A 19,208-nucleotide genomic window follows, 5' to 3' on the forward strand; every position below is an offset into this window, starting at 1 on the left:
TGTCTTGAGAGGAACTATGGTCTTACTTTATTCTTGCATACTTTGACAAACACTAACAATCCAGTAGGGCACAGCAGCAGTATAAAAACCAAAAGCAATATGCACAGTGATATTTTAGTACTGCTTTCCATTTTAGAAGCAGATCTGACAGGAAAAAAAAATAGACACTATTAGTTAGCTGACCACTTTTAGTGACTTTGGACCTGCGTTGATCCATAGCTCTGCATTACAGTTGCAAAAAGGCTCTATCATGTGTGGATACAACAAACTACTCACGTCAGTCTGAAAAGGACAGAAAATTAATAAGCAAGACCACTCATGTAAATCTGTAATAAATGGAAAGCATGTTTAATACTGTGTAAATCTGCCATACTGACCAACAACTGGATAATGCCTTTACGAAAATTAAACATGGTTTTACTACAAATAGTACAAATACTATAGCTAAACCACAAATTAACCATGGTTTTGCTACACTAACCATAGTTTAACCATGGTATTTGTAGAAAAAAACTGTGGTTATACAAATGGTAGTCGATACACCCAAAAAAAAAAAAAAAAAATGGTTACTACACTTTTACTAATAAAACCATGGTGTTAATTTTCATAAGACTGGGACTGACGGTCTTTCAAACACACTTATAAATAATCTCAAAATTAGCATTAATAAACGTTGATGTTATACTGCCTTCAAGTTCTCCTGGGATGAGTTATGAAATTCTAAGTACAAGAAGTGATTTTTTTGGCCCTTTATTTATTTATTTTTTCTTGTCTTCATTTCTGAATGTTTTTTTACGCTGCTGCTACAAAACAAAGTGAAAGAATGCACATTAGTATGTAACAATGTATGCTTTACTCATGTATTTATCCATGTTTTATCACACGAGAATGTCAAAAAACACAGAAGTCGCATTTTCACATAACATACAATCTAATAATGATTACAATATTGCGGTGTCGCTCATTTGCACTCATCTCATAAATACAATCATTCTAACAGGACTTGAAGGCAGCATAACACACCAGTGCAACAGCCCTTCTGCAGGCTAAACCAAGGTTAGCGTTAGCATCGTAGCCTTTGGTTGTGTGAAGGGTTTTAATTCAACGCTCATCTGTTGGGTTAGATCACATCTTATTTGCTAGCCAGGGCACATTCGCTCAAGCATAATAAACTCTTCAAAACCAGGGTCATGCACAATTCATCTGGCTCCCTGTTTCCATCACCTCCACGCCAACTCCCTCAGGGGCCAAATGCAAGGCTACGAAAAGAGAAAGACAAAAAGTGAACTCCTGTCACTCAGTATTTCATAGAAAAGAAACTAGCACTGATTCTTTCACCATTTTAGAGCTGGTTGTGCAATTCACCTATATTTATTTTCCCGACTAAGCTGCTGTTTAAATGTTTGATAAAGGAGAAGACAGTTCTCTGTGACAGCTGTTTGTTACTCCAAGGCCAGATCTGTAAATGATTCTGTCATTATTTACACACCCTCATGTCATGTATGCTATTATGTTGTATGCAGTACATATTTTGAAGAATATTCACAACATTCTTTCCAATACAATTGTGACATTTATGAAAACCAACACAAGCTCATTGGAAAAATGACTAAAATATACCTGTACTAATATACCTGAAGTTTTCGCAAAACGTGAAATACGTATCAATAAGTACATATCACTGCAGTTTCCAACAGGAATTAACACTAGAGGCGGTAAAACAGCAAGCACCTGTAATCGTTTTCATACACAATTATGATTACAGCTCCATATGTTTCGCTTTCCAGTGTTGACCCCCACCAGATTACTACGCGCCTAGTATTGGTAGGTTTAGGGTTAGGTGTGAGGGAGGGGATAGGATTAGGCAATTATGTAGCGATTTCAGCGAAAATTGGCACAACACTTCAACATTTCAAGTGAGAACTGTAATGACACGTACAAAACCAACGTCACATAAAACATACCATATGTACGTTCATCTGTTCCAGCAAAAAAAAAAAAAAAAAAAAAAAAACACTCTTTTAGCGCCACTCACTGGACATTTCTGTTTTTTGCGTCTCGCAAAAAAGTTTCCACAGGTAAATTTTCGTCATGAGGTCAGGTTGAATACAGACTTATTATGTGTGGTTCTTTGTGCATTATCCATAGAGAAAAAGCTCAAGAACATTTAGGAGAAAGCTTGGTTGCTTTAGGAAACTCATGTTTTAATACTACTGGTTTAGTTGCACATTTAGTGCACATTTCCAAACTGCAGCAATATGTACAAAAAACAATGTAATATAATGTTTGCACAATCATGTTCATCTATTTTGGAGAAAAAATTAACATGCTTGACATTTTACTTTAAAAGCGCAATGAAACATCCAAAAAGCAACATAGTATAATTTTGCAGAAATGCCATCACACGTTTTTCCAATTAGCCTGGGTTGATGAAAACAGAACAGAAATAAAGATATGAAGTTACATTTATTGCAATTAGATATGAAGCAATTCTGTGACATTAAGTTTTATTTTTTAACTCTGACGCAACAACAGGCTTTGATATGAAGAGGATTAAATAATGACAGAATTTCCATTTTCGAATGAACTATTCCTTTACCTTAAACATATGGAAACCAAGGCTGGGAAGTTCATGTTTTTTGGAGCAGAAATTAAGAATAGAGGGATAGACAATTTGCTGAGGTCCAGGATATGCAATACACTCATGTATTGAGTTTCTCACCAAATATATGAAGCACCTGGTGTCCGCCATCCCAAATTATCACCACACTTGGAAATAAAGACACAGTGAGAAGAGGAAACAAAGATCAGATTGGGAGCTCCAAACAGCAGCGATATAATTATGAAACAAACACCCTATCATATAAGAAAACAGAGGAAATTGGACACACAGCTACTTATGACACGTCAATGGTGTTACGATAAATACTACAGCTTAAAGTCAACATGAAATCAAATTAATACACATTCCTGGCTTTTGTGCCTCTGAAACAACTACCTTTTCCCAGGTAATATTACCATGGCTGTGACCCCTCACTGGCTGTGACAATAGCTATTTAGGCAATGTCAGATTTGCTATCAAGGATAAATTTCAACTTCATATTCGATTGATGGTAAAGCCGAATTTAAGTCTGCCTCCATTACTCCATCCTTAGTCCCAGATTTTTCATTAAATATAATGTATCACTTTACACATCCTTAACATGTTATATTATGGATGCAAAATAGTTGGTAAATTATGTTTCATGTTGACTTTAAATATGTTCATGACAACCTTTATCAGAAATGGTTGGACTGTGGGTAGTTAACATTTATCAGAGCTAATTCGTTGCTGCTTTATATGCTGATATATGATAGCTACATACAAGCAAAACAAAATAAACCATTGATTAGTTTTCCATTCAGCTGATAAAATCAGACCAAACCAGACAAACATTCAGGTTAAAGTGTTTTGTGCCAACAATGTGCATCTAAGTTGATGTTTCAAGTGTCACTTGGCTCTCGAAAAGCTTCAGACAAGAGTTTTAGGAGTCAAACAGCAGAGTTTGATGGTGTTGGGCGTTTTATATAGTTGTGAGTACTGATGAAGGAGTAACACTATGAGACCATGTTACAATGTCTGAGTCACGTGATGACAGTGATGTAACATTCTGTCATCTTTTCACAGAATGTCAGACAAACACATTGTGTCCAAAGATGGTTGCTGGGATCAAATGGCCTTTTCGCAAGGGCCTTATATGTTCCAAGTTGCTACATAAAGTTCAAGTACAAGCATTAAAAGATCTCAGTCTTCTTTCAGGTACTCTCTGAAATTCCTGAGCGTGAGAGCTATAGCCGTTCGGTGGCTGTGACTGGCTCTTTTTTCCATCATTGAGCCGTGATACGTTGCCACACATTAAAAGTTCTTTCACATGACCCGTGTCAGGGCTTTAACACAACCCTCTATGAACTTTGACCGTCAAAGGCAAAAGCAATTTCACGAAGTTGCTAGGCAGTAAATAGTGAACATAGTTAAAGCCAATGGAAGAGGTAACACATATTTGAGCTTTAAACTGGATAAAATCCCTCTGTTTGCACCGCTGCATCACAGAAGGATTGCTGGCATTTTAGCAATTTCACTACACAGTTAGCACAACGCCAACATTTCAGCACAAAAACCTGCGCCCCAATTACTAACCACCCAAAATCCAGTTTAAATGCACACTACATTTTCCAAAACAGGCCATTTATACTTGTACCATTTATACCATTTAACCATTTACCATTTAATTTAGTTCACTGAATCACTGTGGAAAAGCAATAGTGTACGCCTAATAAAGCATACCATATTGTGGAAGTCTGCCGGGATTGCAGCATAAAAAAAAAATGTGTTCAACACTAATTTTTGATGATGTTTATGTTTAAGTTTGCATAACTTTTTTCATATTTCAGGTACTAAAACAAAAAAGACAAAATGCAAATATCATGATATGGTATGCTTTTTGATGTTGTCTTGATCAACGCTTCTCATCTGTCTTGTTTTCATTTTATCATTGGCACTGCTCACGTAATAATTCATGCAAATTGTCTGGTAATTGCTGGTTATATTTTAAAAATATCATCAGCAGATGAGGTCAAAGTTGAAATAATCTTAATTTTGAGAGTCATGTTGTAACATATGACCTGTGCACAGACACATTGGGGAAGGTTGACGTGAGTCATGTGAAAGAGCATCAAAACTTTCTACATTCTCAATTTACACACATTTCAGTTAAAAGGAGTGACATAAAAGACATTTTCAAAGACAGGTGATAATTAGGAAGTAATTCACATTTCACAGGAATACAACATCGGCCACATAAGAAGTGGGGGAAGAAACAGTTTGTGGCTAATGGTACGGCTTAAAAGGTTTTTAAAAATGTTTGTGTACCTAGAGGGAATCTAAATGATCGTTGATATAAGCACAAATGTTTGCTCTAGCCCTAAGCGTTCAACAGTGCAAAAAGTCCACGGTGGAGGGAGTCCTCATTTTGGCACGTATATCATTTTCCAGTCAAAAGCATACACACACACACACTAAATAGACTTATCAGTAAGATAATAAAAGCCAAAAAGGGTGATTTTACACGTAAAACCAGCTTCCACACAAAAGCAAGTGTCGGTGGAATTGAACCGAATGTTGTCATGGGTCACATTTTTTCGTTAAATCATTTTGTCTATAACAAAATGCACCAGAGAAATCCTGTCAAGAACAAGTACTCAACGATATAACCTCAGAGAGTGTCCAGAAAGACGAAAACCGTTATAGAAATTTGTTAAAACTACATAACGTTTGAAAATACACTGCAATTAGGTAAATCATATTTTCTTATTGGTTGTTTCACGGGTCTGCAAAGTCAATAAATGTCTCTTACCTTAAATATATGCATATAGATAGCATTTTTTCATTATATTTCTTTTAAGTATATACATATGTAGATAAATACTGTCAAAAGTGCGCCTGGAGTGTTTTATAGTTATCGTTTTGGACTCTACATCAGGCTACGAGAGCCACTTGGGGTCCTCTGCAGTGCAAGGCGGGGATCTGGGGGTATATACTGGTGAGGGTGGTTATACGGCGGTGGCGGTGGAGGCAAGGGTGGCTGCGAACCGTCGTTCCCCCCCTGGTTGCTTCCTCCATCGGGTGAGCGCACTGGCGTGGAGACAACAGACTGGATGAGCTGGTGATGAGTGGGGCTCTGGCTGAGGAACGCCTCCATGCGGCCGTGACCGCCTTTGTCCAAGACAATGACCTTGACGATTTGCTGGCACTGGATGAGCGTATCGGGTCGTATCTCGGCCAGGGCCACGGGCTGGTAGGAGTGTGAGGGTGTGGGGCTGGCGCGTTGCAACGGAGGCTGCTGGAAGAGCTCCCTCTGGTGGTTGAGAAGGGCGGCGCTCTCAGGGCTCGGCGGTGCCGCGTTGAGCTGGTACGTCTGAAGCCTGTTGTGAATTGACACCTAGTTTAGAAAACAGTCAGAGATAGCATCATATGTTATAAGACTGTTCTCCTTCTACCGCCATCAGCCCTCCGGTGAACACACATCACAATAGACATGCGCAAAGTGTTGCGTGTGGACGTGGCACAAGGGGTTTGCTTGGTGTCTTGCGACTCGGACAGAGGGTGGGAAGCTGGAATCGGGGATGCAGATGTGGAGGGTTTGGGGGACCGTGTGTTTGTGTCTACAAGGTGCGTGGTGGTTATTAAGAGGACACTGAGGGCCCCTGTGTCTCCCTTGGAAACCACTAGAGCATTATGGGAATAGAGAATGAAGAACACTTCAGGGAAGAAGGGGGACAAGAAAGGGTGGGATAGGTTAAACAATGGGAAGGGGGTAATTGGACAACTACAGACGACACACATCCAAATGCATGCCATCAGTATTTCTCATACTTAAGGTTCGGGAACTAAACAAGATTTTGCTTGGACTTGCGAACAATTCCTTTTCACTCTTCCTAATCGTCTCCTGGGCTCTGACAATGACACTTGTCTGTGGGATACTTCCACTGCCTCTGGGATTGATGACTTTGAGGAGTGATGAACATAGTTCATAGCTCAAAGTGAGTTAATCTAGCTTGGTCTCAGGATAGATGCTAGCTCTTGAGGGTTGGCTTGATGGCTAAAGTGAGGGCACCTTCCTCTAAATCAATCTTCTTGACTGTTGGAGATAGGGCATGAATTGACTGACGGTGCACCACTTCGTTTGAGAACAGAGCGTGTGGAGGGATTTCAGTTGGGTTGAAAAATTGGTTGGTGACAGCAGAAGATTCTAGCACGGCGATGGAGTACAACGGTTGGCTTCTGGAAGTAAAAACACCATTAATTTTCTTTATAGGGAAATCTTTATTTTTTAAACAATAATTTATACGTTTCCCTACTTTGAGTTCTGAGGCTGTTAATCCTCTAAGGCGAGATCTTATTGCATATGCCTTTGAAGGAGTTTTCCTTTCAGATGCTAAATTTATGGTTTAAATAAATCATGCAAGGTGATTTACTAAGGTTTGTGCTTGACAGTTTACTGGTATTTGCACCATTCTTCAATGCCCAAAAAGCATGTCTTAACCTATTTCACGCCAGTGTTCTTACCAACATGACTACCATCTCTGCTTGTTTGATGATGTGGAAATTTGCACATTGTCAGTAGATCAACTGCAGAACTTTCTACTCCCATCTGTCCTTTTATGGAGTCATATTTAAAAAAAAATGCTCTGGCTCTTACAAGCTGTGGCAGTGAATGGCTGTTGAGGTTTTGAAGTCCAATTTTTGAAGGGGACATGAATAATACAGCCAAATTGTACTTGTTATGATAGATATGTGTACACAGCATGGAGACTGTGTTTAAAAATGGGTTCGGTTCATAGGTTCACCACGCGGTCATATTATAATTACTGAATTATTTTGCGTCCTCCACATAGTATTTCATCTGGGACTGAGGACGTCTCAGCTTGGTAACCTTAGAATCGCTCACAGAAAAATACATTGGATATCATCTTTTTTTGTCATGACTAATTTATGAATGATCAAGCATTATCTGTATTAAGTAGAAAGAATCACTTCACCCAATGTTTAAAGTGAATAACATAGCCTTGACAACCTAAGTTACTTACACATAAATACTGAAGAACTTTTCTCTCCCACTGAACTTGTGTGTGTATCGATAAAGGAGGAAAGCAGGCAGTGGACCAGGGTCCACAAGGGAGGGGGGGACTCAAAACATTTCTGAACTTAAAACGTTTTTTTTTTTTTTTGTGTTTGTATTGTTTTACTACTTACACAGTTATTTTAAGTATAAGTTTAAGTATATGTCCATTATATTGTTTACAACACACAGAGTCGCTTGTAATGATATTTTCAAGGGAGGACAACCCTCAGATGATGTCCCCCCCTGTGATTTACGCCTATGGGCATAGCGAACACTCTAAAAAATGCTGGGTTGTTTCAACCCAACTTTGGGTTAAATATGGACTAACCCAGTGGTTGGATTACACTTTTTATTTCAATTTTGAACCCAAAAGTTGGGTAATAGTCCATATTTGACCCAAAGTCGAGATGAAACAACCCAGCATTTTTTAGAATATAAGCTCCGGTGTGAATATAGTTGTCGCAAGAACCAAGTTTTGATTACAGCAAAGGAAAACCAGTCTCCTCTTGGCTTATACTGGAATCCTCTTACATTTTTCTTTACAAATCCTCATTTTGTGCTTCTAATTTGTGGACGGTGTGTTGTTTTGCTCTCACCACTGTGTTTCTGCATTTGTCACTGCGTTCACCTACGTTCTACATCCTTTTATTTACCATAATTTATTTATTTTTTACATTTAAGTCATTTAAGTTTAAGTCATTTAATGTTGTGTCACCTTGTAACTGCTTTGCTTGGTTCATGGTTTACAACACTTTAAGGAAGAATCTCTTTGGGAAACATTAAAACAAAGAATACTTTCAGAACTCCGATGATAAGACTAGTTTTATTTTTATTTTAGTTTTAGTATGTTAAAGTTGTCAAAAGATGGTAGTTAGATGCAGATATGTGAAAAGTACTTTAGAATAAGTTGTTTTTTCCTCAGTTATGTTAGGTTTTTATTTTTCACTTTACGAAACATACTGAATTTAATTAACTTTTTAAACTTTTTTTTAAATAGATTATCATATATCAAGTGCAATTTCCTGTTATCAAATAATATAATTTACCAATTGTTAGTAGAAGCTTTTAACATTTCAAACGTATCTGAGGATTCCATAAATCACTGAAAACCACAGCATTAGCAATAAATACATTTTTTAAAATAAGAATACAAAAATATTAATAAAAGTTTCAAGACATAACTTAAGATAATGATTAGTTCAGGATTATGTAACATTATATAATAAAGTGTTCCTATCTTTTCAGGCATTTATAGTGAAATTATCATAGCATTTCACATATTCCAAACCTGACTTAAATATATGTCAAGAATATATAAATATTAGAATACACTGTCGCCCTAGAAAAGTGGGGTTTTGGACAATATTGGCATGAATCCGTTTTTAATTTGAGATAAATTTGCACTGATAAGAGACAACACAAACTATGAGAACATATTTTATTACATAAACAGTTTATACATAGAAAAAATGTAAATTTTAAATTAATCAAAATATCCACCATTAGCAGCTATTACAGCTCTGCATAATCTGGGCCTAAATTCATTATATTCTAAACTTATTTCGCAATCAATTGTTGAAGCTATTAAGGTGTGCTGACCCAAAAATCTTTTAAAAACCTGGGCCAAATTTAAACCAGTAACCAGGCATCACAGCTGGCAAAGGGTCATGTCTGACTTTGACATGTATATATTGCCATTATTATGTAATCAAAATGAAAATTATTATTGCTGGTCTTCAATGATGATGTCAAGTTACTTTAATGTATTTGCACCAAAAAAAGGATCTATGCTGATATCATCCAAAACCACACTTTGCCAGGGGTGTTTCCAAACATTTGAAGGGCAGTGTATAAGTAAAGCTATTTTTGAATGCTTAAAGTGCAAAAAGCTGAAATACTGCAGACTGCTGTTAAATAATGAAATATTAATGCATTTTATACAAAAGTGACTATGCTGAAGCTCAGCAACTCACTTCAGCTGCCATCATTTCTCTCTCTTCTCAAGTGTTTGTGTCCATCTTAGCACACTTTTTAGGTCATGTACCTCATCATCTCAATCTTACAACCCTCGTCCAGCTAACATGTGTCAGTCACTGCCATCCGTAACAGCTAAAACACATTTTAAAAAGTATTATGGCAGTACTGCCACGTTTAAACTGGCAGGTGGCTCTGTTAGCCTATAGTAGTTGGACACCTTGCTTCCCTCTCTCTCTGTCGCTCTTACTCCTTCAGGACATGGCTGGCGTTTCCTCTGACCCCTCTGCTGCCTGCGATGTGTTCCGACAGCCCGTGCCCCTCAGGGGTTCGCAGGGTGCTGACATTTACATGTGGCATGATTAAGGTGAGGGTTTTCAGTGCCAGACAGGAAGTTGCTGCCACTCTGATCATGTTCAGGCTAATAGCAGCCCACTAATGTGCTACATCTAATGCTAGCAGAAATGAAAATAGGCCTGCTAAACAAAACAAGCAGACAGGGCTGGTGGATTTTAGAACTTTTTTTTTGATAACACTATTTAAAGGACCAATTCTCACTATTAACAAGTTGCTTATTAGCATGCATATTATCACTCTAAAAATATGCTGGGTTAAAAACAACCAATGTTGGGTTAAATATGGACAAACCCAGAGGTTCGGTTATATCTAACACTTTATGTAAAGGACCAATTTGCACTAATTGTTGTTAACTAATTGTGGTTAAATATGGTCAAACCCAGCAACTGGGTTGTTTTGACCCAGTGGTCAACGTCTTTAACTCAATGCAGCTTGGTCATTGCTAGTTCATGTTAATTTACAGTGCATTAACTAAGGTTAACAAACACAAATTTAGATTTTAATAATGCATTAGTAAATGCTAGCATAAACTAATATTAATAAATGCTGTAGATGTATTGTTTATTCTTAGTTAATGTTAATGTAAAGTAATGAAACCTTATTGTAAAGTGTTACCATAATTTGAATACATACAGTAACCAAAAATACTAAAATTACTATGACTAAAATAAAAGTCAATATCTATCTAGTTTCATCCTAAAGGCTTTATTTTAGGATATTAATACTAAATAACTTTTAGGAAAATGTATACTACATAAAACAATTTAAAAATGTAAGTAAAAATCGTATTACTAGAGGATTTATTAATAAGCTTAATAAAGTTAATTATTTAATTATTGTTTATTAAATGTGATAATAAATGTAAAACTACTCAAACGTTAAACCCAACCGCTGTGTCAAAACAACCCAATTGCCAGGATTGTCCATATTTATGTTATATATTTATGTTATATATATACACACACACACACACACACACACACATATAAATATACACATATATATTTACAAAACACATATGTGTGTTTATGAAATAAGGTTTCATTAATTAACATTAGTTAACTAATTTAGTTAACATGAACTAAAAATGAATATTACTTCTGCAGCATTTATTAATCTTAGTTTATGCTAGCATTTACTAATGCAATATTAAAATCAAAATTTGTGTTTGTTAACATTAGTTAATGCACTGTAAATTACTACGAACTAGCAATGACCAAACTGAATTTTTATTAACTACCATTAACAAAGAATAATAAATACTGTAATAAATGTATTGTTCATTGTATGTTCGTGTTAGTTAACTAATGTTAACAAATGACACATTATTGTAAAGCATTACCCAAACTATTAATCAGTTTTTTACTTTTTATATATTCAGTTCGATTTCAGTTTTAGTTTAAGTTATAGTAATCTCAAGTAATGTGCTTTTTGTCACTTATTACTTATTACTACTACTATATATATATATATATATATATATATATATATAGCTTTTTCCTTTTCCTTTAGTAATTTTAGTATTTCTACTTCAACTACAATTTTATTTTAGTTAACATTTTTAACATTATTTTTAACATTTTAGGTAACATTTCTTTACCACTGTGTTTAAATTCTCAAAGTTTTTCAAGCATAAGTTTGTCATTTAATATTTCACTTCAGTTCAGTTCACTTCGGTTAACCAAAATTATTATTAATAGTTGTATTACTATGCTGTTTGGTGTTAAATGTTAAAGCTGCCCGACAACATCTATCAGTGACAGATCTTTCATTTACTTGCTTTATTAACCAAAGCATCTTGCTTCAATTAACCAAATTATTATTTATAGCATTATTTATTATTTAGGATGTCTGACAACATCCATTAGTTATAGTTTTTTTTTTTTTTTTCTTTTTTATCTTACTAATTTCATAAAAAAAAAAAAAAAAAAGGGTCGCCAGCCAATATGCTTTATTTAATTTACTGGTCTATGCCAATTTTCTACTTTCGGAGTGTAAGTTATAAACCCGGAATACTGAAATATCTCTGTGAGCTTACTGCATTCCCACATTTTACACTGCGTGAGTTCTATTTTGGTTCTAAGACTTGTGGGCATATGAAACGAAAGCTGTCATGTCTCACACAGGAGCAAGTGCATCTGTTTGAATATAAATTGCACCGACCCAGTGCCTGTTTGCAGTTGTGTCCTTGAATTCCTTCACATGCACAAGACATGGTGTTACCTCATGATGCTAATCGCTCGGCCCTCTGGGTAATGTATTTTATGTAGGGTTTGTGTTTGATCCCCCTGCAGAGAGGTGATGATGCTGCATCAGATTAATGTCAGAGTTCACTGGGGCTTGTTCTGCTAGTTGCCACAATGGAAATGTTGAACGTCTGTAATGTAGAACGTGTTTACTAAATGTTCCTTGTGCTCCCTTTTGAAAAAGAAGTGCATTTAATTGTACTGAAGTATAATGTTTAAAAAATAATATATATATATATATATATATATATATATATATTACTTTAAAGGGATACAGTAGTTCCATCTAAAAATGATAATTCTATCATTAATTATTTGCCCTCGTTTCATTCCAAACCTGTAAGACCTTTGTTGCACACAAAAAGTATTTGTGTAGCTTCATAAAATTACGTTTACAAACAAGAAGTCATTTTTGGGATTTTTTTTTTTTTTGCGTACTTTATTCAAATACTCACTTTCTGAGCACTACCACTAATATGGAAAGCTTACATAACTTGACTTTCTTTTTTGTTCTATCCACTGTCTGCTGAACTTTTTTTCTTTTTCTGATCATAAAAACCGTGCATAAAATGCTTGTTTCGATAATTCTCTTGAAATTGTCCTCCACACTGCAATGTTAATTTAACAGAAGGGGGCAACGGTGCACAGATGAGTTTTACCTCCAGGGGGCTGCTGTCGACTTTGGGTTTGGCGGCGATAATGTTTAGAATGACTTTAGGGGAAGTGGAAGGTCGTCTGGTTGAGGACACTGCGTTTTCACTCCAGCAGGAACATATGGCTGTTGTAGCTTGTTAATTCCTGTTCACTAGCTTTATGTGTCCTATAATCTGTAAGCTACTGACGGATGCTAGGGGTCTGTAGGGACTTACCTGCGAGAACACTGAGCTCTTACCTCTACTGCATTGTGTCCGCTCTGTGACGTGTTCATTTCCTGTTTGCCTGAGCAAAGAAAAGAGTCCACATCAGACTAACGCGTAAAGAGTGGCTAAATATGCATAAATAAAAAAGTATATTTATTTTATCCTCCATGCATATTTAATGATTTTCCCACTAGGTTTTTGCATTGCATTTCAGGATTTGCTCTTAGAAAGCATAATAATTCTAGTCTTTGTGATGTCTTGGTAGACTCACGTGGTAGACTCACTTTTTTTTGTTCTTTGACTCCAAGGTTACTCTTTAATTCCGTTATTTGAATTATTTATTAACTTTACTGCTGCACACCTTTGTCATGATCTGTTACCGTAGATTTTGAATGAAGAATATTTTACTTTATTTATATTTCTGGTAAGCAGTGTTTGTTATTGTTAACATTGTTAATAGAAATAAATCTGGTGGCTGTTGTCGGCTGTTATATTATTATTATTATTATTATTAAATAAACACTTTAAACTAATTTTGTAAACAAAAATTTAAATGCTGCCTTGGCAACTGAAATAAAATAAGTATTATTATTATTATTATTAATGGAAATAAATTTGATGGCTGTTGTTGGCTAGTATACTGTTTTTATTATTATTATTATTGGAAATAAATCTGGTGGCTGTTGTCAGCTGTTATTTGTATTATTATTATTATTATTATTATTATTATTATTATTATTATTATTATTATTAAAGGAAATAAATCTGATGGCTCTTGTTGGCTGTTATATAATGTTTTTTGTTGTGTTTATTATTATTATTATTATTATTATTAATGGAAATAAATCTGGTGGCTGTTGTCAGCTATCATACTGTGTTATTATTATTATTAACAGAAATAAATCTGATGCCTGTTGTTGGCTGTTATATTGTGTTTATTATTATTATTATTATTATTATTATTATTATTATTATTATTATTATTATTATTATTGTTGTTGTTGTTGTTGTTGTTGTATTGTTATTATTATTGTTGCTGTTGGAAATAAATCTTGTGGCTGTTGTCGATTGTTATATTGTGTTTTTATAATAATAATAATAATAATAATAATAATAATAATAATAATAATAATAATAATATGTATTATTATTTATTCACTCACTCACTCACTCACTCACACTCACTCACTCATTCATTCACTTATTTATTTATTTATTGTGTGGCATAATAAATAAATACATTTATATCCTTTCCCTTTTGAATCAAGAATGAACCTTTGAAAAGAAAACTCAATAAAACAAATATTAACAAACAAACCAATAATAATAATAATAATAATAATAATAATTATTATTATTATTATTATTATTATTATTATTATTATTATTAATTATAATTAATAATTAATATTACTATAAAAACTTCAAGCAACTTTACTAAACCAAACTTTTTGATAATATTGTGACATACATGTACACATACTGTAAAACCTGCTTGCAAATCATATGAAATAAAGCACACAAATGTGTTTCTGAGTGTATTTGCTGTAAAGTACCTGAAGGAGAACCCTGTCTTCCCCTCAACTCAAGCTGAGTCCCGTTGTTCTTGATGGAGTGAGTTTTGGCTCCCTGTTGTTTCTCCAACTCCCCTAAAAAGACAGTGAAAAGAGACCAGGAGAGCTTTAAGTCAATGCCACACACACAACAGCTCCACAACGGCATGCTCATATTCTCTAAACCTTAAGTCGTCCGTCTCTAAACAGCAGAGCTCCAAATCATCATACTTACACTCAGGGCTTGATGATAATTGCCTGTCATTTCTAATCAGGCTACAAAAGAGCTTTCCCCCCTTCCAACAAAGCTCCGGCTCTACATTAGGACTCTTTTAGGGGAAATATGCCTTCTGATTTAATGAAGCCATAAGAAAGGACTAAGCCTTGATAAAAACCTGTGAGTGCACAAAGAATGTCTGACAACCAATCATCCGGATACTAAAACACAGCATGCTACCTAATTAAACATATTTATTACAGTAGTAAATTCAAGGATAAAAGGAGGAGAAAATGTGTCCTCTTTTATTCCAGAGAACTGAAAAGGTGCCCAGACAAATGGAAAGAAAACATATCACAAATAAGAATAAGGGTGTTTAATATAATGAAATAAAACATGTTGATGTTCATGTTGATTAAAAAAAAAAAAAAAGGATTTTCAACAAAAGCTTTCATGTAATGACTGAAAACAAAAGCATAAATAGGGCTGTCAACTTAACACAAACATAGTCAAGCTTGTTTGTGTTAAGCAAACAAAAAATAATAAATAAATAAATAAATAAATACAAATTAATGCTATTATTATTTATTTCAAAAATGATTGTTAGTTTTCATGTTGATTTGAGTTACACTAACTTCATTGATAATAATAATAATAATAATAATAATAATAAAAAACAAACAAACAAATAAATACAAATTCATGCTATTATTATTATTATTTTATTTATTTATTTATTTATTTACAATGATTGTTGATTTTCATGTTGATAAGTTACACTAACTTCATTTATAATAATAATAATAATAATAATAATAATAAAACAAAAAACAAATCAACAAATAAATAAATAAATAAATACAAATGAATGCTATTATTATTTATTTTAAAAATGATTGTTAGTTTTCATGTTGATTCACGAGTTACAGTAACTTCATTGTTAATAATAATAATAATAATAATAATAGTAAAGGTATACATCTAGTTTAAATTGTTCCAATTACATTTTTATGTTGGTTAATTCTTTTTTTTTTTTTTTTTTTTTTTTTAAGTAATTATGTTAAGGCTGTCAATTTATTGACCTAATTTAAATAGGTTAATTATTATTAAAAAAAAAAATAATAATAATAATAATAATAATAAAAAAAAAGAGTAACAGTAATTATAATATTATATCACATACATTAATTATTACTATTATTTTTATTATTATTATTATTATTGTTGTTGTTGTTGTTGTTGCACGTTATATTATAATTATGAATAATTACTACTACTACTACTACTACTAATAGTAATAATAATAATTATTATTATTATTTTATTCATTTTTTTTCATCACCAAAAGTATGTCAAATACAAAAAAAAAAAAAAAAAAAAAAAAAAAACAGGGGTTAAGTATTATTAAAAATGGATAAACAAGCATTTGTTCTTTTGGGCAATTTTGCCTTTCTATTCAGTATTTTTATTCTTGAAATATTCTCCTGACATATTATCTTTTCTACATTTCTGTCATTTAGAAAGAGTAAATTTGACAGTATTAAGTCACAGAAAGACCTCCAGAGTATCTTCGGAGAACAGGACAGCAGATCGCCTGCCTTAGTTCAGCGCAAATTAACTGCAAATAAGCTAAAATCAAGAAAAAGACATGAAATGCAACTAAAAGTATCAATGCACAAAGGCAGTTATTCATGCTTGGAGTGTAAAGAGAAGTTCCTTTATGTGGAAAAGAAAAGATGTGTAGCAGTATAGATGACAGCTCTCAGTTCAGCAACAGCTGTATTCCTGAAAGAGAGTAAAGGTGCTTATCTCTCTCTTCCCAGTGAAACTGCTGACACAGATACACATACAGCACAAGACTTCCCATGGACCCTTGCTTTCTCTAGCACAGAATGTAATGAAAACCAACCGGCCTCAGCAGAATACATGCTTTGATGTCCACTGGCACATGGCCCTTTCTCTTTCTGTCTTTCCTTTTGTTTTTCTCCCTCATGGAAACCAAAAGCCATTTCTCTGTTCCTGCTTCCATGTCTTTCCTTCTCAGTTCCTTTAGAGGATATTTGAAAGCCTGACAGAACTGTGCAAACGAAACATTTCATTTATTATAGAGCATCAAAACAGCTCAGTGAGAGTCCTAAAGGACAAACGCACAGGGAAAGCAAACATACACACACACACACCATATTTACAAAAATGCAGTGTAAATAAACAGTAGAAGAGCTAAGACTGCACAATGAGAATAGAAAGCAGATGATATTACACAGAAATGAACTCGTCCAATAAGCAACCTTCACATTTGTAAACAGAAGTTGAAAATTGGTGCGTTCTGACATTTCAAACTTAATAACTGCATTTAAATTGAATTGCATTTAATATGATGCATAATATTTATGAAATTAATTCATTTAAATACACTAAGGCTGAAAAGTTTGGACTTTCTGCTTTTGAAAGAAGTGTCTAATCCTCACAAAAAAACTGTACTTACTTGCTTACTGCAAAGATATAAACTCACAATTCTGAGAAATGAAGTCAGAATTGCAAGATATAAACTCTAAATTAAGATTTTTTAAAAGTTCTAAAGTTAGAATAGTTTGATATAAATTCGGAATTGCAAAAAACAAAGCTAGAATTGCAAGATAACTCAATTCTGACCTTTTTTTTTAGAATTGTGAGGGAACATGCAAGGGAAAAAGACTAATATGTTCTCAGAACTGCAAGTTTATATCTCACAATTCTGAGAGAATTGCGAGTTATCTTGCAATTCTAGCTTTGTTTTTTGCCATTCTGAGTTTATAACCAACTATTATGACTTTAGAACTCTGATAAAAAAAATCTTAATTTAGATTTTATATCTTGCAATTCTGACTTAATTTCTCAGAATTGTGAGTTTATATCTCTGCAGTAAGCAAGTAAGTAGTAAGCAAGTAAATAAATAAATAGTAATAGCTCACAACGTTTTTAAATAAGAGACTTCTTTCAAAAGCAGGAAGTCCAAACTTTTCAGCCTTAGTGTATTTAAATTATTTATTTCATAAATATTATGCATCATATTCAAAGGAGAAGTCCACTTCCAAAACAAAGATTCACATATAATGTACTCACCCCCTTGTCATCCAAGATGTTCATGTCTTTTTTTCTTCAGTTGTAAAGAAATTATGTTTTTTTGAGGAAAACATTTCTGCATTTTTCTCCATTTTTCTTCAGAAAGTTAGGTTAAATGCGGCTTCAAACGATCCCAAATGCAGTTGTAAACAATCCCAGCCGAGGAAGAAGGCTCTTATCAAGCGAAACGATCAGTTATTTTCATTAAAAAAAAAAAAATTAATACAATTTAAATACTTTTTAATCTCAAACGCTCGTCTTGCCTTTCTCTTCATGAACTCTGTGTATTCTGACTCAAGACAGTTAGGGTATGCTGAAAAACTCCAATCGTATTTTCTCCCTCAATTTCAAAAATCATTTCAAAATCATCCCACATCGCTGCAGAAGTTCCAACCCAGTCTTTACAACGTAAACATGCAAAGAAGATCAAACACAGCGAAACAGGGCGATTTCGAAGTTGAAGGAGAACATGAGATGGGAGTTTTTCGACATACTCTAACTGTCATGAACAGGAACAAAAACAGTCCAAGCAGAGTAAGACAAGATGAGCGTTCGGCATTAAAAAGTATATATACATTGTATTCTTTTTATTAAAATAACCAATCGTTATGCTAGGTAAGACCCTTCTTTCTCGGCTGGGATCGTTTACAACCGCATTTGGGATCATTTGAAGCCACATTTAAACTGCATTTTGGAAGTTCAAAATCGGGGAACCATAGCAGTCCATTATATGGAGAAAAATGCTGAAATGTTTCCCTCAAAAACCATAATTTCTTTAAGATTGAAGAAAGAAAGACATGAATATCTTGGATGACAAGGGGGTGAATAAATTATTTGTAAATTGTTGTTTTGGAAGTGGACTTCTCCTTTAAATGCAATTCAATTTAAATGCAACTATTATTGCATTTAAGCTAGAACTGCAAGATAACACAATTCTGACTTTTTTCTCAGAATTGTGAGATAAAAACTTGCAAGGGGATAAAAAACTGATATGTTCTCAGAATTGCAAGTTTATATCTCACAATTCTGACTTAACTTGCAATTGCAAAAAAATGGAGTCAGAATTGCAAGATAACTATTTATAATCTTGAAATTTTGAGAAAAAAAATCTGAATTGTGAGATAAAAAGTAGCAAAAGTACCCCCCCCCCTTTTTTTTATTATTAATTGCCAGAAAAGGGCTTACATCATTTAATGTATACTTGTTAAATTATTTTATTTTATTTTATTGACAGTTAC

At 33.9% G+C, this 19,208-nt stretch overlaps 1 protein-coding gene across 4 annotated transcripts in view; it reads right to left on the reverse strand.

The window, feature by feature from the left end:
- Positions 1–13: 13 nt before the first annotated feature.
- iqsec3a (IQ motif and Sec7 domain ArfGEF 3a) overlaps positions 14–19,208 on the reverse strand; it is a 150,449-nt gene continuing 131,254 nt past the window's right edge. For 2 of the 4 annotated variants that reach the window (XM_051107361.1, XM_051107363.1), the window contains 3 exons: positions 14,655–14,747; positions 13,131–13,177; positions 14–5,978 (listed from right to left, as the gene is read on the reverse strand). In XM_051107361.1, the coding sequence (XP_050963318.1) occupies positions 5,511–5,978; positions 13,131–13,177; positions 14,655–14,747 (608 nt within the window). In that variant the 3' untranslated portion in view covers positions 14–5,510. The remainder of the gene's footprint in view (positions 5,979–13,130; positions 13,178–14,654; positions 14,748–19,208) is intronic. The other 2 variants (XR_007827549.1, XM_051107362.1) reach the window with 2 other exon arrangements.

Source organism: Labeo rohita, chromosome 4 (assembly GCF_022985175.1).
Source record: "Labeo rohita strain BAU-BD-2019 chromosome 4, IGBB_LRoh.1.0, whole genome shotgun sequence".
NCBI lineage: Eukaryota > Metazoa > Chordata > Actinopteri > Cypriniformes > Cyprinidae > Labeo > Labeo rohita.